The following is a 20,440-nucleotide window of genomic DNA, read 5'->3' as shown; positions in this document are numbered from 1 at the left end:
CATCCTGTCAGGACTCGGGTAACCACGCACACACACCCAGCATGTCCGGGGCCAGGACTCCAACCATGCATGTGGCCATGTGGGATCTGGCTCTCTCGATTCTACATCGTGGGCTGGCTCAGTGCAGCAAGTCTCTGAGAAGCAGATTCTCACTTGTGTCTGGATTACAGGTGTGGCCTGAGCTAAACTTGGATTTGCCTCTCGTCTTCCTGTGGGGTGGTCACTGTAAACCCTTCTCCTGGGCCCCCAAGCAACAAGGTGGTAGGCAGTGCCAATCCTACGGCCCGTGCCCACTGCACCAGTGCCCAGTGCTGCGAGCCGTGGCCTGGCTCTCAGGGAGCTCAGCAGAGCAGAGAACACACCCCACAGGTGCGCACTCGTGAACGGAAGGCGCCAAAACAGGTATTCGTCGTAGCAGGAGACAGATAACACGAGCTTCCTGATTCCCCGTGCTGACGTGGCAAAGTCCTCGTTCCTAGTACCATTTCCCTGTGAGGGATCTCGTAGCTGCAATATTTTAAAATTAAAATGAAGTGCTTTCCTATTGTCTTGAGCAAAATCGAGCAGATTAAAGACACATGAAAGGACGAAACGTCGCTGCTCCTTGAACCTGTCTGAAGCCTAGCTCCCTTCCATAGATCAGCATGGTGACCCCTCACCCGTGCGTCCTGGCCAAGCACTCTGAGGACTTAGGAAGGCACAGTGCTTGATGGTAGTGGCCGACCGTCACAGCTTCGTAGGAACTGGGTGAAGTCTTTCTTTGCATTCTCTCATTTCATCCTCCCCAAAGTACTGGAACATTCTCCCCAACAGTAAGGGAGGAAAGGGAGGCGTCCACTGGCCCCACGTCCTACCCCCAGGAACTGGCCAAGTGTGAACTTGAACCAGGTCCCTCAGGTCAATGCCATACCTACTCACAGCAGTGTATGGGCAATAAAAACATCAGGATGAGGCCGGCAGGTGGCGTGGTGGGTAAGCGTTGGACTCCCACCTGGCCGACGGTGCTTTGAGTCCTGGACTTAGAGGCTTGCTTTCTCCCTTTCTCTCTCTCTTTCTCTCTCTCTCTCTCTTGTAAAATTAAAACATAAATAATAATAACAGATAAAATAAATAAATTTTATAAAATCTTTAAAAAAAATTTTTTTAAAGCACATCAGGATGAGCACTTTGGAAAAATGCTTTCCACAAAGCAAGTTCCACTGGGACTGGACCCTGGAGAGTCTGGATGGTGGGTCTCCCTTCAGGCCAGGAGGGAGGTGCATTTTCACACAATAGGGAAGAAGCCAAAGGAAATGCCAGTTTCTTTTCTCCCAGATGGGGCGTGGCCCGTGATGGACTCTGAAGAGTGGGGTTCCCCTTCAGTAGTTGGCTGTGGCCGAGGTACAGGCTGGGACAATGTGGGACCCAGCAGAGCCTTCTCCTCCTGAAGCCCCACTGGGCCCTGCTGAATCTCATTCATTGCTGAGAGCCATGAACATAACTCCATAAATCTTCTGCCTACCAAGACTTCCCAGGTTGGGATAAACAAATTGAGTATTTCAAAGCAACCTGGAAGCCTCTCACCACAATTTGCATACAAATGCCAACAAGCAACCTCCCACTGTTAAACCAGAGGGCCAAGGAGGTTGGGTTTTATTGTCCAACTGCCGTGTTTGTCACAACCCAGTCCCCATAACCTGCTTCACAATCCAGTGTCAGGTCAGGGAAATGACCCTAGGCATGCAGCCACCCGGATGGGCGGGCCATTTCCTGGCAGGCAGCTTCCTACCCAGCGCCACCTCCTTGCTCCGTCCATCCAGCCTGTGAAATCCTAGCCAGATGCGAAGAATGCCAAGGGAGACCAGCTCCAAGTCAAGCTTGATAAAAACTTTTCCATTTTGCAGAGGGAACGCATTCTCCTAATTCCATTAGTTTAGAAAGTCAGCAACAGGGCTAGCAGGTGGTATAGTGGTTAAGGCGCTGGATTGCCAACTGGCTGACTGGACCCAGTATCCTGGACCCGGTGGATTGAAAACCACAACAAATAGGGACCAGCAGTTGGCAGAATGGCTATGTCACTGGACCCCCACGTAGTCGGCTGTGGTTTGAGTCCCAGACCCAGTGGCTTAAACTCACGCTTGGTGCGTGTGCATGCGTGCCCAAGATCCCGAGAGGAGAATGGAGGAGAAGGGATTGCGGTGTGGCCATCCTCCCTGGGGGGGTGATTTTTCGCTTTCTGTCTCTCTGTCTCTCTGGCAAGTGCATGCACCCTGTAGCAAAAACCTCTCGAAAAAAAGAAAAGAAAAGAAAAGAAAGAAAGAAAGAAAGAAAGAAAACAAGTAGATGGATAAATAAGTAAATGATTTAAAACTAATAAATACGAATGTCAACAGTGTTGCTTTTAAAGAGGCCGTCCTTCTCTTTTCCATACGTATATTTTTTAAAAAAACTTTTTATTTAACTTTTTTTTTTAATTTGACTACAGAGGGACAGAATGAGAGGGAGAGGAGAGAGAGAGGGAAAGTGAGAAAGCTAGACATCAGGTCCAGGACTTGAATCACGGTCAGCAATGTGGAAGTCCAATGCCCTTCACCACCACACCATCTGCCACTCCCCCCCTTTTAGAAGATTTTGCCTTGAGGCTGGCAGGTGGCATGGTAGTTAAGGCCGCTGGACTCCCATATGGCTGACCATGGTTCAAATCCTGGACCTGGCGGCTTGCTTGATCTCTCTCTCTCTTTCTGTCCGTCTCTAGTCAAATTAAAATAAATAAATGAATAAATGAAGCTAAATAAAATAATTCTTTAAAAAAAAGTTTTTGCCTTAGGGAGTGTGCGCTCAGTGGAGAGATAGAGACAGCGAGGAAAAGAGAGGTCACCTCCCAGGGTGTATGGCCACTCTGCAATCCCTTCCTCTCCATTCTCCTCCCAGGATCTTGGGCACAATCTCACGCACATGCATACATGCCCAGCATGACTAAAGCCACCAAGTTTGTGATTCAAATCAAGGTCTGCCATGTGGGAGGCCAGTGACATAACCGCTATGCCATCTGCTGGCCCCCTTACTCATATTTTTAACAAACACTCCTGGAAGCAGATGACATTGGTTTGAGCCAGGGCTCACAGAAAATATAAACACAAAGGATCTTCCAAAAGTTCAAGAAAAAGTGTGTATTATGAAAGAAAAAAAAAAAAGGATGAATTTCAAAAACGGTTTTTACACCAAAATAAACTCTTTTTTTTTTGGAGAGGTTTTAGCTATAGGGCGCGTGCACTTGCCAGACAGACAGAGAGAGACAGAGAGACAGAAAGCGAGAAATCACCCCCCAGGGGGGATGGTCACGCCGCAATCCCTTCTCCTCCATTCTCCTCTTGGGATCTTGGGCACGCACGCACACGCGCCCGGCGTGAGTTTAAGCCACCAGGTCCGGGACTCAAACCACAGTCGACTACATGGGAGTCCAGCGACATAGCCATTACGCTAACTGTTGGTCCCAAATAAACTCATATTTTAATTCCATGTTTCCATGAATATCCCAAGTCCCCTCATTTATCCATAATATTTCTAAATATTTGTTTATTTTTAAATAATTATGTACTTGGATTTATTTATATATTCTTAATTTGACCAGAGAGAGGCAGAGAGCAGTGAGAGGAGAAAGAGAAAGCAAGCTGCCATGTCCGGGACTCCAACAGTGATTAGCCATGGGGGAGTCCAGCACCTTTAACCACCATGCCACCTGCCAGCACTCTAAATATTTAAGAAATAAAGGATTGGGAAACATGAATATGCAATACCCTTCCCCCACTCCTGTCCCCAACACATACATTCTCATTTTCAAAACTTGCCTTTGGTAGGTCAGCAGTGCAGTGGTGGCGAAGGCAGCTGATTACACGTGGCTGAGTGCACTGTCAGAATCCCAGCCTGGCAGCTTGAAAAACCAGCCAGTGTGTGTGCACTTGTGCCCAGAATCTCAAGTGGAGAATGGAGAAAGGATTGTGGTGTGGCCATGCCCAAGGGCAGTGCTTTCTCACTTTGTCTCTCTCTCTCTCTCCAGCAAGTGCATGGGCCATGTAGCACATTTTTTTTAATTGCATTTGGTTATTTAAAGTTGGGGTGAGGGACAGACGGTGGCGCAGTGTTAGAAGACAATGCTCGGGGACCAGCAGGTGGCATGGTGGTTAAGGTGCTGGACCTGGTGGCTTGCTTTCTCACTTTCCCTCTCTTTCTCTCTGTGTATCTCTCTCTGATCAAATTAAAATAAATGAATGAATAAAGAAAATGAAATAATTAAAAAAAAAGAAGACAATGCTCTTCCTAGCAGACTCACATGGCAAGTTTCCTTATTCAAGTCTAGAGCCCTCCCTAGAGACCATATGCCCATGATCTGAGCTGGCAGAAGGCTGGGATGGATCGTGTCACTGAGGCCCAGCTGGTGGGAGGTGGGGGAGGGGGAGCTCATGAAAGAGATAAACTTTAAAAACAAACATTTTAAATACAGTTATTTCTGAAATAAGTAATTTTCTTAAGAAATCACTATAGGGACCAGCACATGGTGTAATGGTTATGTGGCTGGACGCCCACATATTCGACCATGGTTAGAGTCCTGGACCTGTGGCTTAAAACTCACGCCAGGCATGTGTACCCAAGATCCCGAGAGCAGAACAGAGAAGGGACTGCAGTCTGGCTATCACCTCCCGCGGGTGATTTCTCGCTTTCTTTCTGTCTCTTCAGGGAGCGCACATGTCCCTAATAAATATGTCTCTTTATAAAAAGAAAAAAAAAATCGCAGTAATGGGACCAGCAGATGGCTTAATCATTACGTTGCACTCCCACATGGCCAACTGCAGCTCCAGTCTCAGTCCTGATGGCTTGAAACTCACACTGGGCCTGTGTGCATGTTTGCCCAAAATCTCAAGAGAAAAATGGAAGAAAGGATTGTAGCAAGGCCATTCCCCTGAGGGAGTGATTTTTTACTTTGTCTTTCCAGCTAGTGCACATGGCCTAGAGCAATAATCGTACTTAACAAACAAACAAACAAACAAACAAACAAACAAACAAAAAGCTATAGTATATGAAATACACATAAAAGTCTTCATTATAAAACCGTCAGTGGATGTGTAGAGCCCTCTGAATTCCGAGTGCAAGGTAACCTGTGGCCCGGCCACGGCAGCACACGCCGGTACACGCTGGGCACCGCAGGCTACGACCACAGGGAGGCCCGGTGCGATACGGCCCACCTCAGACGCTGGGCTGTGGTCCCAGAGAAGCCAGAGGCTGGGACACAAAAACTGCACATTAGTGTGGTCCCACCCAAAGAAAGAGGCAACTTTCGTTGTTTTAGGTTTTTGCTATAGGGCTTGTGTGTTCACCAGGGGGTGAGAGGGAGGGAGAAGTCACCCTCCAGGGGCCGCCACCCCTTCTTTTTTCTCCTCTAGGAATTCTGGGCACCACTTTGGGGGATGGGAGAGTGCCAGATCTCTACATACAAAGTCGGCCACGTGAGATCCTGCCACCCTAACCACCATGAACTGGCTGGCCCAAGAGGCCATCTTTTAACGAAGAAGCTAAGTCTGTGGAGAGAAGGAAATTTATCATTTTTAGTGTCTTTTCATGGAAAACGCAGGGAGCCGTTTGTTGCCCTTATTATAGCTTCTGGGCTGAGGCTCATTTCCAGAAAAAAAAAAAAGATTCTGCCAAACTCCACCCAGGTGCCAGTAGGTGGTGTAGTAGTCATGGCACTAGACTCCCACGCGGCCAACTGCAGTTTGAGTCCAGACCAGGTGGCTTGAAAATCATGCCTGGCAGGTGTGCATCACCTCGGTTGGGTGTGCACTTGCACCAAAAATCCCAAAAGGAGAACAGGGAAGAAGGGATTGTGGCGTGGCCAGGTCCATGAGGGTGAATTCTTGCTTTACCTCTCTCTCTGTGTTTTTCTCCAGGGAGTGCATGTGCCCTATGGCAAGAACCTTAAAAAAACAAACAAACAAACAAACAAACAAACAAATATATCTGAATTCAGGCTGTCACAGTAAGTCACAGTGTGGTTGTGACTAACTAAGCCATTGAAGAGGAAATACTGAGTCAGCTTCCGATCGACCAGAAAAACTCTAAGTGGCTTGTTTTTAATTCCTCAGAGAAACACTGACAAATATTTTGGTTAGCTTAAAATACTCAAATGAAATCACAACTCTTAAAGAAAAATAATATACTTTATGGGTGAGAATTAGTAATTTTTTTATTGGGGGGGGAGAGGTTTTTGCTATAGGGCGTGTGCGCTTGCCAGACAGATGGAGAGATAGAAAGCAAGAAATCACCCCCCCCAGGGGGGATGGCCACGCCGCAAACCCTTTTCCTCCATTCTCCTCTGGGAATCTTGGGCACACATGCACATGCGCCCGGCGTGAGTTTTAAGCCATCGGGTCCGGAATGCGAACCGCAGTCGACTACATGGGAGTTCAGCAACTTAGCCATTAACTTACTGCTGGTCCCAAGAATTAGTATAATTTTTTTAAAGACTTAATTTTATTTATTCATTAATTTATTTTCATTTTGACCATAGAGAGATACAGAGAGAGAGAGACAGAATGTGAGAAAGCAAGCCACCAGGTCTGGGACTTGAACCATAGTCGACCATGTGGGAGTGTCCAGCGCCCTAACCACCACGTCACCTGCTGGTCCCAAGAATTAGTATAATTTTTTAAGAGAAATTTTCACTATAGAAATTTTTTACTATTTCTCACTTCCTGTGTCTCTACTCACAAGAGACAGAGACACAGGAAGCGAGAAATCACTCCCCAAAGGGGATAACCATGTCCCCATCCCTTCTCCTCCAAGGATTTTGGACACACATGCACATGTGTCCAGTGTGAGTTTTAAGCCGCCAGGTCCAGGACTCGAACCACAGTCGACTACATTGGAGTTCAGCAATATAAGCATTACGCCATCTGCTGGTCTCAAGCATTGGGATCATCACATTAGCTTCAAGTCTGTGCCAAACGTTAAAGGTAGGCTGGGTCATTTGACCTTGCCAATGTTTTCGGTTCCATTTGAATGTTTCCTGCTAAACTCTTCACTAGCAATTTGTTTTCCTATAGGCTTCCATACAAAAAAATATATATATATAAATCTGTAAAACAATAGGTGAGGATGGAAACACAAAAGAGAAAGATAGCATTTGTTTATTTACCAACAGCCTGAATTCAGATACCTCAGGACAGAGGCCTTCACCTGTCCTTCCTCTCATTCTCCCTCTGGGTGATGGAAATCTACAAAGGTTATTGATCATAGTTCCTCCCCTCAGGGAGTTTCATTTAATCCCAAATCCAGGTGAGAGATCCCCCACTCACCAAATCAACTAGAGATTAAGTTATCAAAACCACATCCACTGAATTGAGTAAAAAGTGCTTCCGTGTGGACTTCCAAGAAGCTGTTTCCAGAAGTGTGGTGTTTTTCCACTGTCCTCCTGAGCTCCCTAGGGAAATTCCAAAGGGTACAAACCTGGAATAAAGAGCTTGTTGTATCCCTCTTGGTTTTAACAGCTAAAATAATTTTGGTTCCATTAGGTTGGTAATGTGAGATCTCTCAGAGCAAATTTACGCGGCAGCCTTGGAGTTCATTCATTCATCACAACTAACTTCATCTTCCCACGCCTAAAAACAAATTGCTGACTCCCCACAAGTCTCAGCATTTACTTACGCACTGACTCAAAAACTGCGAAATATAAAATTACTCCCAGATCATGCTCTATTTGATTAGCAGGGCAAATACACACACGCGTGCACGTGCGCACACGCAGCCTGTAAGCAATAAAGAGTCATCACATGGTATTTCCCGAGTTCCCCTGAGAATTAGCCCAATATCAATATAATCTGCAAGATACAGGTAGCTAAATATGACCTGAAGACGCTAGGAAGGCCATAGATGGGATGAATTTCCCAGAAATCTTGAGGAATCACAGATGCTTTGAGATCCAATGTTTTCCCTAAGTATCTCCCAAGATTGCTTATCAATGCCTTTCCTGGTACTTTCAAATTCCTAGAAGAAAAATTTGGCAGTAATACGGCTGGTAGGTCTTCCCTGGCAATAAATATTTTGAAATTCTTTTTAAGAATCACTTTATTATTATTTATTTATTTTAATTTGACTACAAAGGGACAGAGTTAGAGAGAGAGAGAGAGAGAGAGAGGGAAAGTGAGAAAGTAAGCCGCCTGGTCTGGGACTTGAACCTGGGAGCCCAGCACCCTTAACCATCACACCACCTGCCAGTTCCAATATTTTGAAATTCTAGAAAGCTGATCCATTGGGAAATCGCTGCCTGGCTGTAAGAGGCAAATTCATATCCAGTTAAATTCAGCTCTGTTACCATACCAAGTCTATCTCTAAAGTTTTGGAACGGCAGACAAGTGAACCCTACCGCCATACTAACAACGCAGGGTTAGCAGATTACCAAGAACATGTTTACAGGAGAAACTATACCCCGAGATAAAGAGTTGTCTAAAGTCGAAAGAGGTTTCATTTTATAATCTCATGGCATCTCACGTTCTGAGCTCAATGATCTGGCTTTTTAAACCAGTAGACTGGTTAACGACACCAAAGCAGGAGTAGAGAAAGGCAAAGAGCTGGTACCCAGAGCGGTTAATTTTTCCATTGTAACTGTGACCCATAAATAAAATAACTAAATTAACGTTATCTAGGAATTAGATCCAGGTTTTTCACTTAACGAGCATCCCTCCCCCAAATTCACGAAGTTCCAAAACCCAGTGGTGCAACTTCGGTTTTGGGAGCACCTATGGGACTCAAGGAGGAGCAGGAGCAGCTTTTGTTCAGAATATGTCTGTGGGACACAAGCTGTCCAAACAATACTGAAACAACCAACAAGTCACCTGACACGGCTCTTGATTTTTCTCAACAGATTAAATGTATGAAGTAGCTGAAATTCTAAGGGAATTGCATTCTGTCACATACCAAAGTAAGATTAAAATGTTACCAGTAACCATTGTTACACCAGAAAAGAACAATTACAAACCGACACATTTAATAGGAGAGGCTAAAAGCAGTAACCTGAAACTAAGTACCAAGGATGCTAACTCCAGTTTGCAGGTGACTGAAGGGTTGCAAATCTCCAATGTGCTAAGATCTGAAATATTAACATGTCAAGTACAAACAACCACTAAAAATAACAAGTTCTCAGGTTGCTTTATTTTTCATCCCTTCCCAAGAGGTTTTTGCTATAGGGCGCATGAGCTCACCAGAGATACAGAGAGAAAGAGAGTGACAGAAAGCGAGAAATCACCCCCCAAGGGGGATGGCCAAGTTGCAATTCCTTCTCCTCCATTCTCCTCTCGGGATCTTGGGCACACACGCATGCGCACCCAGTGTGAATTTAAGCCACTGGGTCCGGGACTCGAACCGCGGTCGACTACATGGGAGTCCAGTGACATAGCCATTACGCTAACTGCTCGTCCCCAAGTCCTCAGATTAAAAAAAAATATGTTGGGTTGCCCTGCTTCATTGCAAGACTCTTGTGTATACTAACAGCTATCAAAGTTTTTTCCCAATTAGTTATTTAATTTGCTACAGGGCACACACGCCCACTAGTGTCAGAGAGACGAGGAAAGGGGAGAAAGCAAGTTGCCAGGTCTGGGACTTGAACCATGGTCTGCCATACTGGAATCCAGCGCTTCAACCACGCTACCTGCTAACCCCACTGCCATCCTTCTTAATCCTATTCTGTGTTATCACTGCTCCCATTTCACAGGCAACAAAAAGAAGTATTCCAAGAGAAGCCTACATAATCTGCCCAAGTTCACACAGCTATGGAGGTCTGAAGTGATTTGGGCTGAGGCAGAAGAGGACCAATTAGGGTTTTAAGGAGAAAAAGCTACCCTGGCCCCAAAAGGGCCAGTCGGAGTCAGGATACTAGATGCCACTGCTTTCAAGCTTTTAGCCTATAATCAAGCCATATTGAAACCAGATTTACAAGGGCTTCAGAGGAGAGCTTTGTGATTTTCTAAAGCAGACATGTTTGGTATTTTAGAAGGTCAAACCCCTATGGTGCAGTGTTTTTAATAAAATCATTTCAGCAGAAATTAGAGACACACCAGTCAATCTCTAGGAAGCCTCTGAGCCATTCAAATAAGGAGGGGGAGAATAAAAGACATACCCGTACACAAATCTTTTTCTTTCCTTTCTTTCTCTTTTTCTTTCTTTCTTTTCTTTCTTTCTTTTCTTTTTAAATAAAAGACAGAATGGAAGGCTTGTAGATACAGAAACATGGCGATTTTGGTCCCATCTGTCTCTGGTTTGGGCAAATTTCGACTTAGATTACTGTGTGTGTGTGTGTGTGTGTGTGTGTAGTTCTCTTTCAGCATTAAACTAGGCTGCTCGGGTCCGTGGGCCTTGTACTGACACCTCAAAGTGCCATCTCACTCTGAGCGACAGTAAACATCTCTAAGAGGAAAGAACCAACCACTGCACTTACCCTTCAGAGACTTAGCTCCTGCTTGCAGCAACTTCTCTCTCTCAAACGGAAGCAAAAGTTGTTTAGTAAAATTCAGAATTGAGAACCTGGGGCCACAAGGTGGCATGGTGGTTAAGGTGCTAGACTCCCACATGGCTGACGGCAGTTTGAGTCCCAAACACAGCTGACTGAAAACTCACACTGGGGAGTGCGTGTGCGCGTATGTGTCCAAAAACCCCCAGGGAGAATTGTGGCGTGGCCAGGCCCTCAGGAGGGTGACGATCTCACTTTGCCTCTCCCTGGTCTCTGGCCAGCACACATGCCTGTGACAAAAACCTAAAAAAGAATTTAAAAAGTTGAGAAACCTGAAACACCTCCATCAAAAGGCCAGATTATGGACACGTCTGACTTTGACGGTGGTGAGGACACATGTAAACACTACTGTGGAAGGCAGAGTGCTTGCTATCAGGAAAACATCTGCTCTTTTGTGGCAAGAATGCGCAGAGCCACCACCCACTATGTGAAGAGCAGCAGACTGCCCCAGAGTACACAGTAGAGACAGGGCTGCAGACAGAACCAGGCGGAGACAGGGCTGCATGCATTTCCAACTGCCCTTCTCTGACACCTCCAGCTCAGACTGCAGCCTTTCCTGGAGGACAGGGCTTACTGATTTCAAAGTACACCACTTTAAATCATTCACCATTCTACGTATTTCCTAATGAATTACTGAGTTCCCAGTTACCCAGTACTTGGGGAAAAAAAAAAAAAAACAGGGCAGACAAGGAACACGACTGAAGCAAGCAGAGGAGAATTTGACTACAATATAGCAGATATAAAAGCCATCGCTGAACTTGCACGCTTGTCTGAAAGGAGAAATACAAGGAATAAGAAGTCTTTCAATGGCCAAGCTATGAAACTACTGAAATGTGACCAAAAGCCAGAAAGTAGAGGCAAGTGTGGAAACTTTACCAACTGCAATTTTGATCAAATCTCTTCTAGAGACAGGTTTGGATGGTTTGGTTCAACAATTCTTGGGACCAGCAGTTAGCGTAACGTCTATGTCGCTGGACTCCCATGTAGTCGTCGGTGGTTCAAGTCTCGGACCCAGTGGCTTAAACTCACACCGGGGTTGTGTGCATGCGTGCCCAAGATCCCGAGAGAATGGAGGAGAAGGGATTGCGGTGTGGCCATCCCTGGGGGGGTGGGGGGTGGGGGGAGAGGAGTGATTTCTCGCTTTCTGTCTCTGTCTGTCTGGGGAGCGCACATGCCCTAAAGCAAAAACCTCTCCAAAAAAACAAACGAACAACAACAAAAAACAATCCTTCATTTCCCTCCAAAACCAATACACATAAAACTAACACCAATTATTCATTATGGGGCATGCATGCAAGAGCCGTCAGTCTCAGAGAGCACAAAACAGATGTTGCCATTTACTTAAATGTGCATCTATTCCATAGCCTATTCTGTTGGGGCGGTGGGGTACCCATGATTAAGTCTAGGTATTCATTTCTCTACTAGTCATTGCGATTCAGGTTCTTCTATGAACTTGGCTCCTACATCTGTCTTACGGGAACCACATTATGCTTATCAAATAACTACTAATATGCCAAAGAAGAAAGCTGTTTTAAGAACATAAAAGAAAACCTCATGCTATAGGTCAATTTTTAAGCGAGATATTCAAATATACAAAAGAATTGAGAAAAAACTCTTCTATGGCCAATGACGCTCACGCTTAAGATAACAAAAGTCCATTTAGTGGTGACAGTACATAAATATGGCATAGTTTAAGTTTAAATTCAGTCTGGGCTGTTGCCAGACAGAAGTCTTACAGGTATAAACACTGTTACTTAGCTGCATTAAGTTACTAGCTCTTTTTGGTTATAGGATCATTTTGGGAAGAAGAAAGCTAGTAATATTTAAATCCTAATCAGTATATTATGTTCACCATGAAAAACCTTTTCAAAGATTAAGATAAATTTAAAAAAAAAAAAGAAAAAGTCAGAGATAGTCACTAACTTCAATTATCAAAAAAGGGGAAAAAGTTGGGTTCTTTTGTTTTATTTTGCTTTCTTTTTTTAGGTGGAGGTAGACACATTTAAAAAGGAATTTCAGGGCAACTGGATCCAGTTGCTACACATTCCCTTTGCTAGGGTAGCGTCAGAAATTGATCCATCATATCTGAACGGGTATTAAGTGTAACCTGTCCTTTTCAATGAAAGCTACCAGAATTATTCTAACAAAAAAGAAGGAAGATATTGAATGATGCTCAGTACATACACACTTAGAAATTCTCCAGGCTGTAAGAAAATTACATGCGCATGCACAAAAATAAATAAGATCTTGGTTCCTTAAAAAGCCAAATCATACAGTTCAGAAGGAACTGTGAGCCAACAGACCTGCATTTGTATCACTGACATATACTTTCTTACACTTCCACCAAAGATTTTAATTTATGAAAGACGCCACTACATTTCAGACCAAAAAAATATATATTTTAAATTTTTACAATCAATCGAGATGTGGGAGCTTACAGAGAGCACATGGTAGTTCATGTAGGTGTGCAGCTCCAGCTCCCTCGATGCAAATAACCCTGGTAACAGTGTGTACAGTCTTCTCTTTGCTTTTTATCATCTTAAAGCAAATACATGTGACTGTATTTAAGTCTGTGCAAATAATCCTTCAGAAGAAATATTGGGGAAAAAAAAAAAAAAAACAGGGCAGACAAGGAACACGACTGAAGCAAGCAGAGGAGAATTTGACTACAATATAGCAGATATAAAAGCCATCGCTGAACTTGCACGCTTGTCTGAAAGGAGAAATACAAGGAATAAGAAGTCTTTCAATGGCCAAGCTATGAAACTACTGAAATGTGACCAAAAGCCAGAAAGTAGAGGCAAGTGTGGAAACTTTACCAACTGCAATTTTGATCAAATCTCTTCTAGAGACAGGTTTGGATGGTTTGGTTCAACAATTCTTGGGACCAGCAGTTAGCGTAACGTCTATGTCGCTGGACTCCCATGTAGTCGTCGGTGGTTCAAGTCTCGGACCCAGTGGCTTAAACTCACACCGGGTTTGTGTGCCTACGTGCCCAAGATCCCGAGAGAATGGAGGAGAAGGGATTGCGGTGTGGCCATCCCTGGGGGGGTGGGGGGTGGGGGGAGAGGAGTGATTTCTCGCTTTCTGTCTCTGTCTGTCTGGGGAGCGCACATGCCCTAAAGCAAAAACCTCTCCAAAAAAACAAACGAACAACAACAAAAAACAATCCTTCATTTCCCTCCAAAACCAATACACATAAAACTAACACCAATTATTCATTATGGGGCATGCATGCAAGAGCCGTCAGTCTCAGAGAGCACAAAACAGATGTTGCCATTTACTTAAATGTGCATCTATTCCATAGCCTATTCTGTTGGGGCGGTGGGGTACCCATGATTAAGTCTAGGTATTCATTTCTCTACTAGTCATTGCGATTCAGGTTCTTCTATGAACTTGGCTCCTACATCTGTCTTACGGGAACCACATTATGCTTATCAAATAACTACTAATATGCCAAAGAAGAAAGCTGTTTTAAGAACATAAAAGAAAACCTCATGCTATAGGTCAATTTTTAAGCGAGATATTCAAATATACAAAAGAATTGAGAAAAAACTCTTCTATGGCCAATGACGCTCACGCTTAAGATAACAAAAGTCCATTTAGTGGTGACAGTACATAAATATGGCATAGTTTAAGTTTAAATTCAGTCTGGGCTGTTGCCAGACAGAAGTCTTACAGGTATAAACACTGTTACTTAGCTGCATTAAGTTACTAGCTCTTTTTGGTTATAGGATCATTTTGGGAAGAAGAAAGCTAGTAATATTTAAATCCTAATCAGTATATTATGTTCACCATGAAAAACCTTTTCAAAGATTAAGATAAATTTAAAAAAAAAAAAGAAAAAGTCAGGCACCAGCAGGTGGTATGGTGGTTAAAGCACTGGATCCTATGTGGCCAACTGCTGTTTTGAGACCCAGACCCGGTGGCTTGAAAATCACAACAGGCACATGTGCATACATATTCAAAATCCCAAGAATGGATAGTGACATGGCCATCCCCCGGGGGTGTGGGGGGGTGGGGGTGGTTTCTCACATGCCCTCTCTGTCTCTCTGGTGAGCACATACGCCTATGACCAAAACAACTAAAAACAAATTTAAAAAAAAGTTTTTAAAAGCTTACACTGTGTTACAATGGTTTGAAAACAAGTATTGTGCAATAAAGTTTGGGATCTAAATTATTTAATTTGGTTGAAAGAGAATAAACCAGTCAATTAAAATCAATAGCAAAAGTAGATAGTCACTAACTTCAATTATCAAAAAAGGGGAAAAAGTTGGGTTCTTTTGTTTTATTTTGCTTTCTTTTTTTAGGTGGAGGTAGACACATTTAAAAAGGAATTTCAGGGCAACTGGATCCAGTTGCTACACGTTCCCTTTGCTAGGGTAGCGTCAGAAATTGATCCATCATATCTGAAAGAGTATTAAGTGTAACCTGTCCTTTTCAATGAAAGCTACCAGAATTATTCTAACAAAAAAGAAGGAAGATATTGAATGATGCTCAGTACATACACACTTAGAAATTCTCCAGGCTGTAAGAAAATTACATGCGCATGCACAAAAATAAATAAGATCTTGGTTCCTTAAAAAGCCAAATCATACAGTTCAGAAGGAACTGTGAGCCAACAGACCTGCATTTGTATCACTGACATATACTTTCTTACACTTCCACCAAAGATTTTAATTTATGAAAGACGCCACTACATTTCAGACCAAAAAAATATATATTTTAAATTTTTACAATCAATCGAGATGTGGGAGCTTACAGAGAGCACATGGTAGTTCATGTAGGTGTGCAGCTCCAGCTCCCTCGATGCAAATAACCCTGGTAACAGTGTGTACAGTCTTCTCTTTGCTTTTTATCATCTTAAAGCAAATACATGTGACTGTATTTAAGTCTGTGCAAATAATCCTTCAGAAGAAATATCCAAGGTTCTTGTTTGCAGAGGTCATTTCGTCTCTCCAAGATGATTAAATGAGTTTTGGGTTTTTTTCGGATAAAGTGCTCCTGTCCAGCAGAACTCAAAGGCCTTCAAGCGGTCGAGAAGTGTAGTTGGGATCAGACGTGGTCATACGAACTCTAGCTTCCCGTGCCCACTGTACATGCCCCAGTGCACGAGCGAGAGGATCCTGTCGTTGCTGAGGTCGGCCTGCCTCATCTTATCGCAGGTCAGACAGCAGTTCTCGTGCCCACTGACGGGCACCATGCACTCCAAGTCTAACTTTGCAACCTGCCCCTTTTTGGAGTGGTGTCCGTGAAAGCTGTAGTGCAAACGCGAGAGCATCTGCTGCCGCTGATCCTGCAGTCTCTTGTTCTCACTGCGGAGCATCCTCAAGGCCAGCATAATAAGCAACACGAGGATCAGCCCTCCGGCGATGGGAACAGCAATGACCGCCGCCCGGAACCACAGCTCTTTGGAAGAAGTCAGCTCCTGCACTTTGGTGATGAGGTTTCTGCTACCATCATGCTGATACCTGTTCCCTTGTCCTAAAGGAGTAACAAACACAACGGTCACACGCCACGTCAACTCCTCCTAGAGGGGTGCACGAGCACCGAGCCACTCTGAACGAGGAATCCCATTACAGAGCGGCTTACGATGAAACCGGCAATATTTATAAAATAAATACTGCCAAACCCTCTAAGAAGCTTACCCATGCACTTGTTTACAGACTGCTGTTACTGAGATGGAACGGGCTTTTAATGTCTTGAAAATGTTGGAGAAACAGGCAAAACCTATTATGTCGACAGGCAGCGAATGCTCTGGCAGACATAAAAGCTACTCGATAGAGATGCATCTTTGCATCCCGCCACGCTTCTCCCTCCGGTGTCTCTAATTACATTAACAACAAAATCAATAGCAGACAGCCCACGTCGTGGCTGTCCGGAGTCTGGAGCCTGTCGATGGGCAGCATCTGGGTCAGCAAGGGCTGCCACCTACCTGCGGCCTCCCCCTTGGGCGGGGAGAGCACATCGTGCAGCCCCCTGTAATTGCACATGTCTTCGTGACAGCATTCCAGCGTGCGCGTGCTGCTGCCGGAGTGGTTCTGGGCCTGTTGGCCTTGGCAGGCATCTGCCGTGCTCGCAAGAGAGTCCAGACAGCCGTGGGTGAGCGGGGAATTTGTGTTCTGAGGATCCAGGAGGCGAGAGAAGCAGGCGCTGAGCTCCGACTTACACATATAACCAGTTGCCACACAGTGGGCGGCATCACAGTAGCATCGAATTTCACCTGAAAAGGAGAAATCAAGTCACCCTGGGCTTCAGAGACCAGAGCAATTGCTAAATCCCAAATTCAAAGGCACTAACGGGTTAGGTCATTCAAGCTGAGTGCTTAGAATAGACTAGGAAACCTGAGTGCGCGGGTTAGTGCTTAAGTTTCAATTCATTAAAATATTATTTTAGCGGGGCCAGCAGGTGGCATGGTGGTTAAGGGCGCTGGACTTTCACATGGTAGACTGTGGTTCGAATCCTGGACCTGGCGACTTGCTTTCACTTTCTTTCACACTCTCTCATCCTGTCCCTCTCTGATCAAATTAAAATAACTAAAGTTAAATAAAATAATTATTTATATATACATATAAAATTTTAGCATCCTAATAGGAGATTTCTGATGAATTAAAAATAATACTTCTGGGGCCAGCAGGTGGCATGGAGGTTAAGGCACTGGGTTCTGATGTGGCCGCGGCCAACTGCCGTTCAAGTCCAGGACCTGGGGACTTGAAAATCACACTGGGCACCCAAAATCCCAAGGAGAATGTGGAAGAGACTGCGTCGTGGCCATTGCCCCTTGGAGGTGATTTATCATTTTCCTTCTCTGTCTCTCTCCAGAGAATGCATGCTCCCTACAGCAAAAACCTAAAACCAACTTGTCTTGGAAGGAAAATAGTACTCACTATCATTTCTCTTACTGTAAGGCAAATGACATTACTTATTCATTTGAATCCTACAGGATCATACAACAGAAAAATGATAGGCTTTTTGATTTTTGTCAGTATAAATATTTGATCGGAACTACTGAATTGTTTACTATCCCGAAGGACTGAGCCAAGCTTTAAGAGCTTTAGCTAACACCTTATAAAGTTATTAACTAGACACACAACAATCTAGAAACTGCTCAGGTCAGGAGGTTTGAAAACTATGAAACTGGGCAGCTATTTGCGACCTCTCGAGAAAAGGCACACTTTGCCTATAAAGATCTTTTCATGCAGAGGAGCTTTTAGTCAGTATATTGTAAAACAGGAACTAGGCAGTTTACAATTAGTGGTTTGCTTGCCAAAGTCAATTTCTTTCAGCCCAAATGGAAAGTCATAAAGGGGGAAGGGGGTGGGCAAAACTGCAAGGCTAACTTCTCCCCAACCCCCAACCCCCCAGTTTTACATGTAACCCAACATGTGATCTAAAAGGGGAAACGCTGAAACTGAAAATCCCTCTCCTGGTTGAATGAAAAATCCTTAAGGAAACCTCACATTTTTCTACAGGAAGTGATTAAAAGTTTCCCTTATAAAAACTTATTTTGTGAGTTGCAAGCCTCCGTTAGCATTTTGTCACCATGCAAGAGTCAAGGCTTCAACAACGATGTCTAGCTGAAAGAATCTGAGTCTTAAAAGTTATCACTAATGCGATACCCAACCTGGCGGAGTGGGGTCATTGTTAGAGGCCACAGTGAAAGCTACTGTAAATTGAACTCATGCACACCACTCCCCAGTTCTGCAATCTGGAGACCTGTCTAGTTACTGAATCCTCTACTCTGAAATCAAACACCGGGGCTGCTGCTTTACAAACCTATTCCCACCCTCACCTTTTCCGTCCTCTTCTGTGAGTGCCTGAGTAAAGTGTCTCACTCAATTATCTGTCCGAATTCCAGGCCCCTCTGGTATGTATGCTCAGTTTTCACCCGAGGCTGCTAATGCTTTGGTTCTAAGGCAAACCGGCCACCTAGGCCACCTAAACACCGTCCTGGCCACCCTAACAGCCCAAAGCTGGAGGTCTTGCTCCTCCATCTGCACTCGCCCTCCAGGATTCAGCCCAAGTCTCTTTCCGCAGCTTCCAGTGCTCCAGGTAAGAAGCTTGCTTTGCAGAAGGTCTTTTCTGCTTTTTGCTCTCCTCTTGCCAAGCGGGTTTTATTCTGCACATCGAGCTCCCTGGTCTTCTGTGGTGACGGCTACATATCCCTAGCCTGACAGATTCCATACACGGATCTCAAGTCTACCTGAAACAGATCAAATGTCTATTTCGATTCTATTCGCCTCAGACCTAGCGCAGAAAAGGAAAAGCGAATACAAGTAAAACGCTGCTTAAATGTTTATGAGAGTCTATTTAAAATACTGTATTTTCAATGACCTAAAACAGTCTAATAAAACGTGGACAGGTAACTGGGAAAGTCCTAACAACTTTTTTTTTTTAATTGGAGCCACATTGTAGCTAAGGAGAATGGACTTTTGTATTACTGTATTCAAACTATATTTCTGCTGTTTCATAAAGTTTCTTCCTGTGGCATGGAAAAGGCCAGAAAGGGGACTGGTATTTTGAAACAGCGAACAATGCCCTTCTGTTCCCCCCTTTCTCGTTACTGTATGTGGTGATTAAACCAAAAAAAAAAAAAAAATGTCTGCTCTAGTCAAGATGGCTACAGGAGCGACTGCTGGCTTCTTTGAAAGCTTTTGAAGTCCGCAGCAGTCAGAAATCTCTGATCCCCTAATTATATCATTATCAGGCACATACTTTCGGTATCTGTGACTTCATGTTAGCCCCAGCCCCTCCCGGCCCTGCCGGCTTTGATAGGGCCAGGAGGCTCCCCTCTGCAGGCTGCAAAGGCTGTTATTTAGGGTTAATTACACCCTTCCTTCCAAAATAAATAAATACTGTAGCACATCATCCTTGCTGGGCTGGCTTATCCTTTAACCTCATGCCTGCTACATGGCAATTAGAGAAAAGTGGGGGGTGCAAAGCTAAATAATGCTTCCTATTTAAGAAAAGATGATCTGTCCACGGACGAGGAGGTGGAGTTGGGAGGCAGGGAGGCGGAGGGAACCTCGAAATCTACAGGGAGTTGGGAGTTATTTCCATCTAAAAGGTGATGGCCTGCGGGGGAAAGAGACTGACCCGCTTTTCTTCGTGGGGGGAGTAGCTTGTAAAACATGAGGTGAGGGAAAACTGGTCCCAAGGGCAGAGCCTCCTCCCGCCACCTAGAAGCGACAAACGCTCCCACACAGTGCACTCGGAGACGCGGCGCGGACCGCGACACTCTCGGCGAGACCCACACTCTGTCGATCACGAACACACTCAGAGTCGCACTCGCCCAGAGAGACGGAGACATTCAGAGACATACAAAAGACGAGTTCACAGGGCGACACGCAGACACACACAGCTCAGAGACACACGTTCACGGACCGGCACACGCTCCGCCGGTGCAGTCGGGGGACCGGGGTCTGCGTCTCCTCCGGCCGCCCGGGCCCCGGGACAGGGAGGAGAGGTGGCGTCCGAGCCGGCTCTCCAGCCCCGCTGGCGACCTCCGGGAGCTCACTACAGAGACCTTCCTAGCCGCTGGCCCGCCCCGAGGTCTGATCCACCGCGCCCCGGCCCGAGACAGCCGAGGGGGCGGCCCTAAGCCACCGCCGCGACTTCTAAGAACTGAGCAACTTGCCGCGACCTGCGGCACCAACGTGGAGGGCACCTCCCCCGCGCTAACAAAGCCTTGGCAGCCGGGTTCAAAGCCCCGCGGCGGGGCCAGGCCCCAGGCCCCCAGCGCCCTGCCCTGGGATTCAGCGCGCGGTCCCGCACCCCTGGCCGGCAGGCACCCACCTTTGGTGAGCAGCACGGCCATGGCGCACAGTTCGAGCTGCAGCCAGATGAAGATATAGCTGGAATGGCGATCCATTGACGCCCCTCCGGCCGCGGCGCCCCCGCCGCCTC

At 45.3% G+C, this 20,440-nt stretch overlaps 1 protein-coding gene across 1 annotated transcript; it reads right to left on the bottom strand.

Annotated features, from left to right (window-relative positions):
* Window positions 1-15,235: 15,235 nt before the first annotated feature.
* BAMBI (BMP and activin membrane bound inhibitor) lies at window positions 15,236-20,434 on the bottom strand. Its single transcript, XM_006139757.2, has 3 exons — window positions 20,330-20,434; window positions 16,470-16,757; window positions 15,236-16,018 (listed from the first exon to the last, which is right to left on the bottom strand). Exons 1-3 carry the CDS (start codon window positions 20,403-20,405, stop codon window positions 15,600-15,602), a joined length of 783 nt encoding a protein of 260 aa, XP_006139819.1. The 5' UTR covers window positions 20,406-20,434; the 3' UTR covers window positions 15,236-15,599.
* Window positions 20,435-20,440: the final 6 nt, after the last annotated feature.

This window comes from Tupaia chinensis, unplaced genomic scaffold (assembly GCF_000334495.1).
Source record: "Tupaia chinensis unplaced genomic scaffold, TupChi_1.0 Scaffold000001_1, whole genome shotgun sequence".
In the NCBI taxonomy this organism is placed as follows: Eukaryota; Metazoa; Chordata; class Mammalia; order Scandentia; family Tupaiidae; genus Tupaia; species Tupaia belangeri.
Note: the sequence above shows the minus strand (reverse complement) of the source record. Positions and strands in the feature narration are given on the sequence as shown.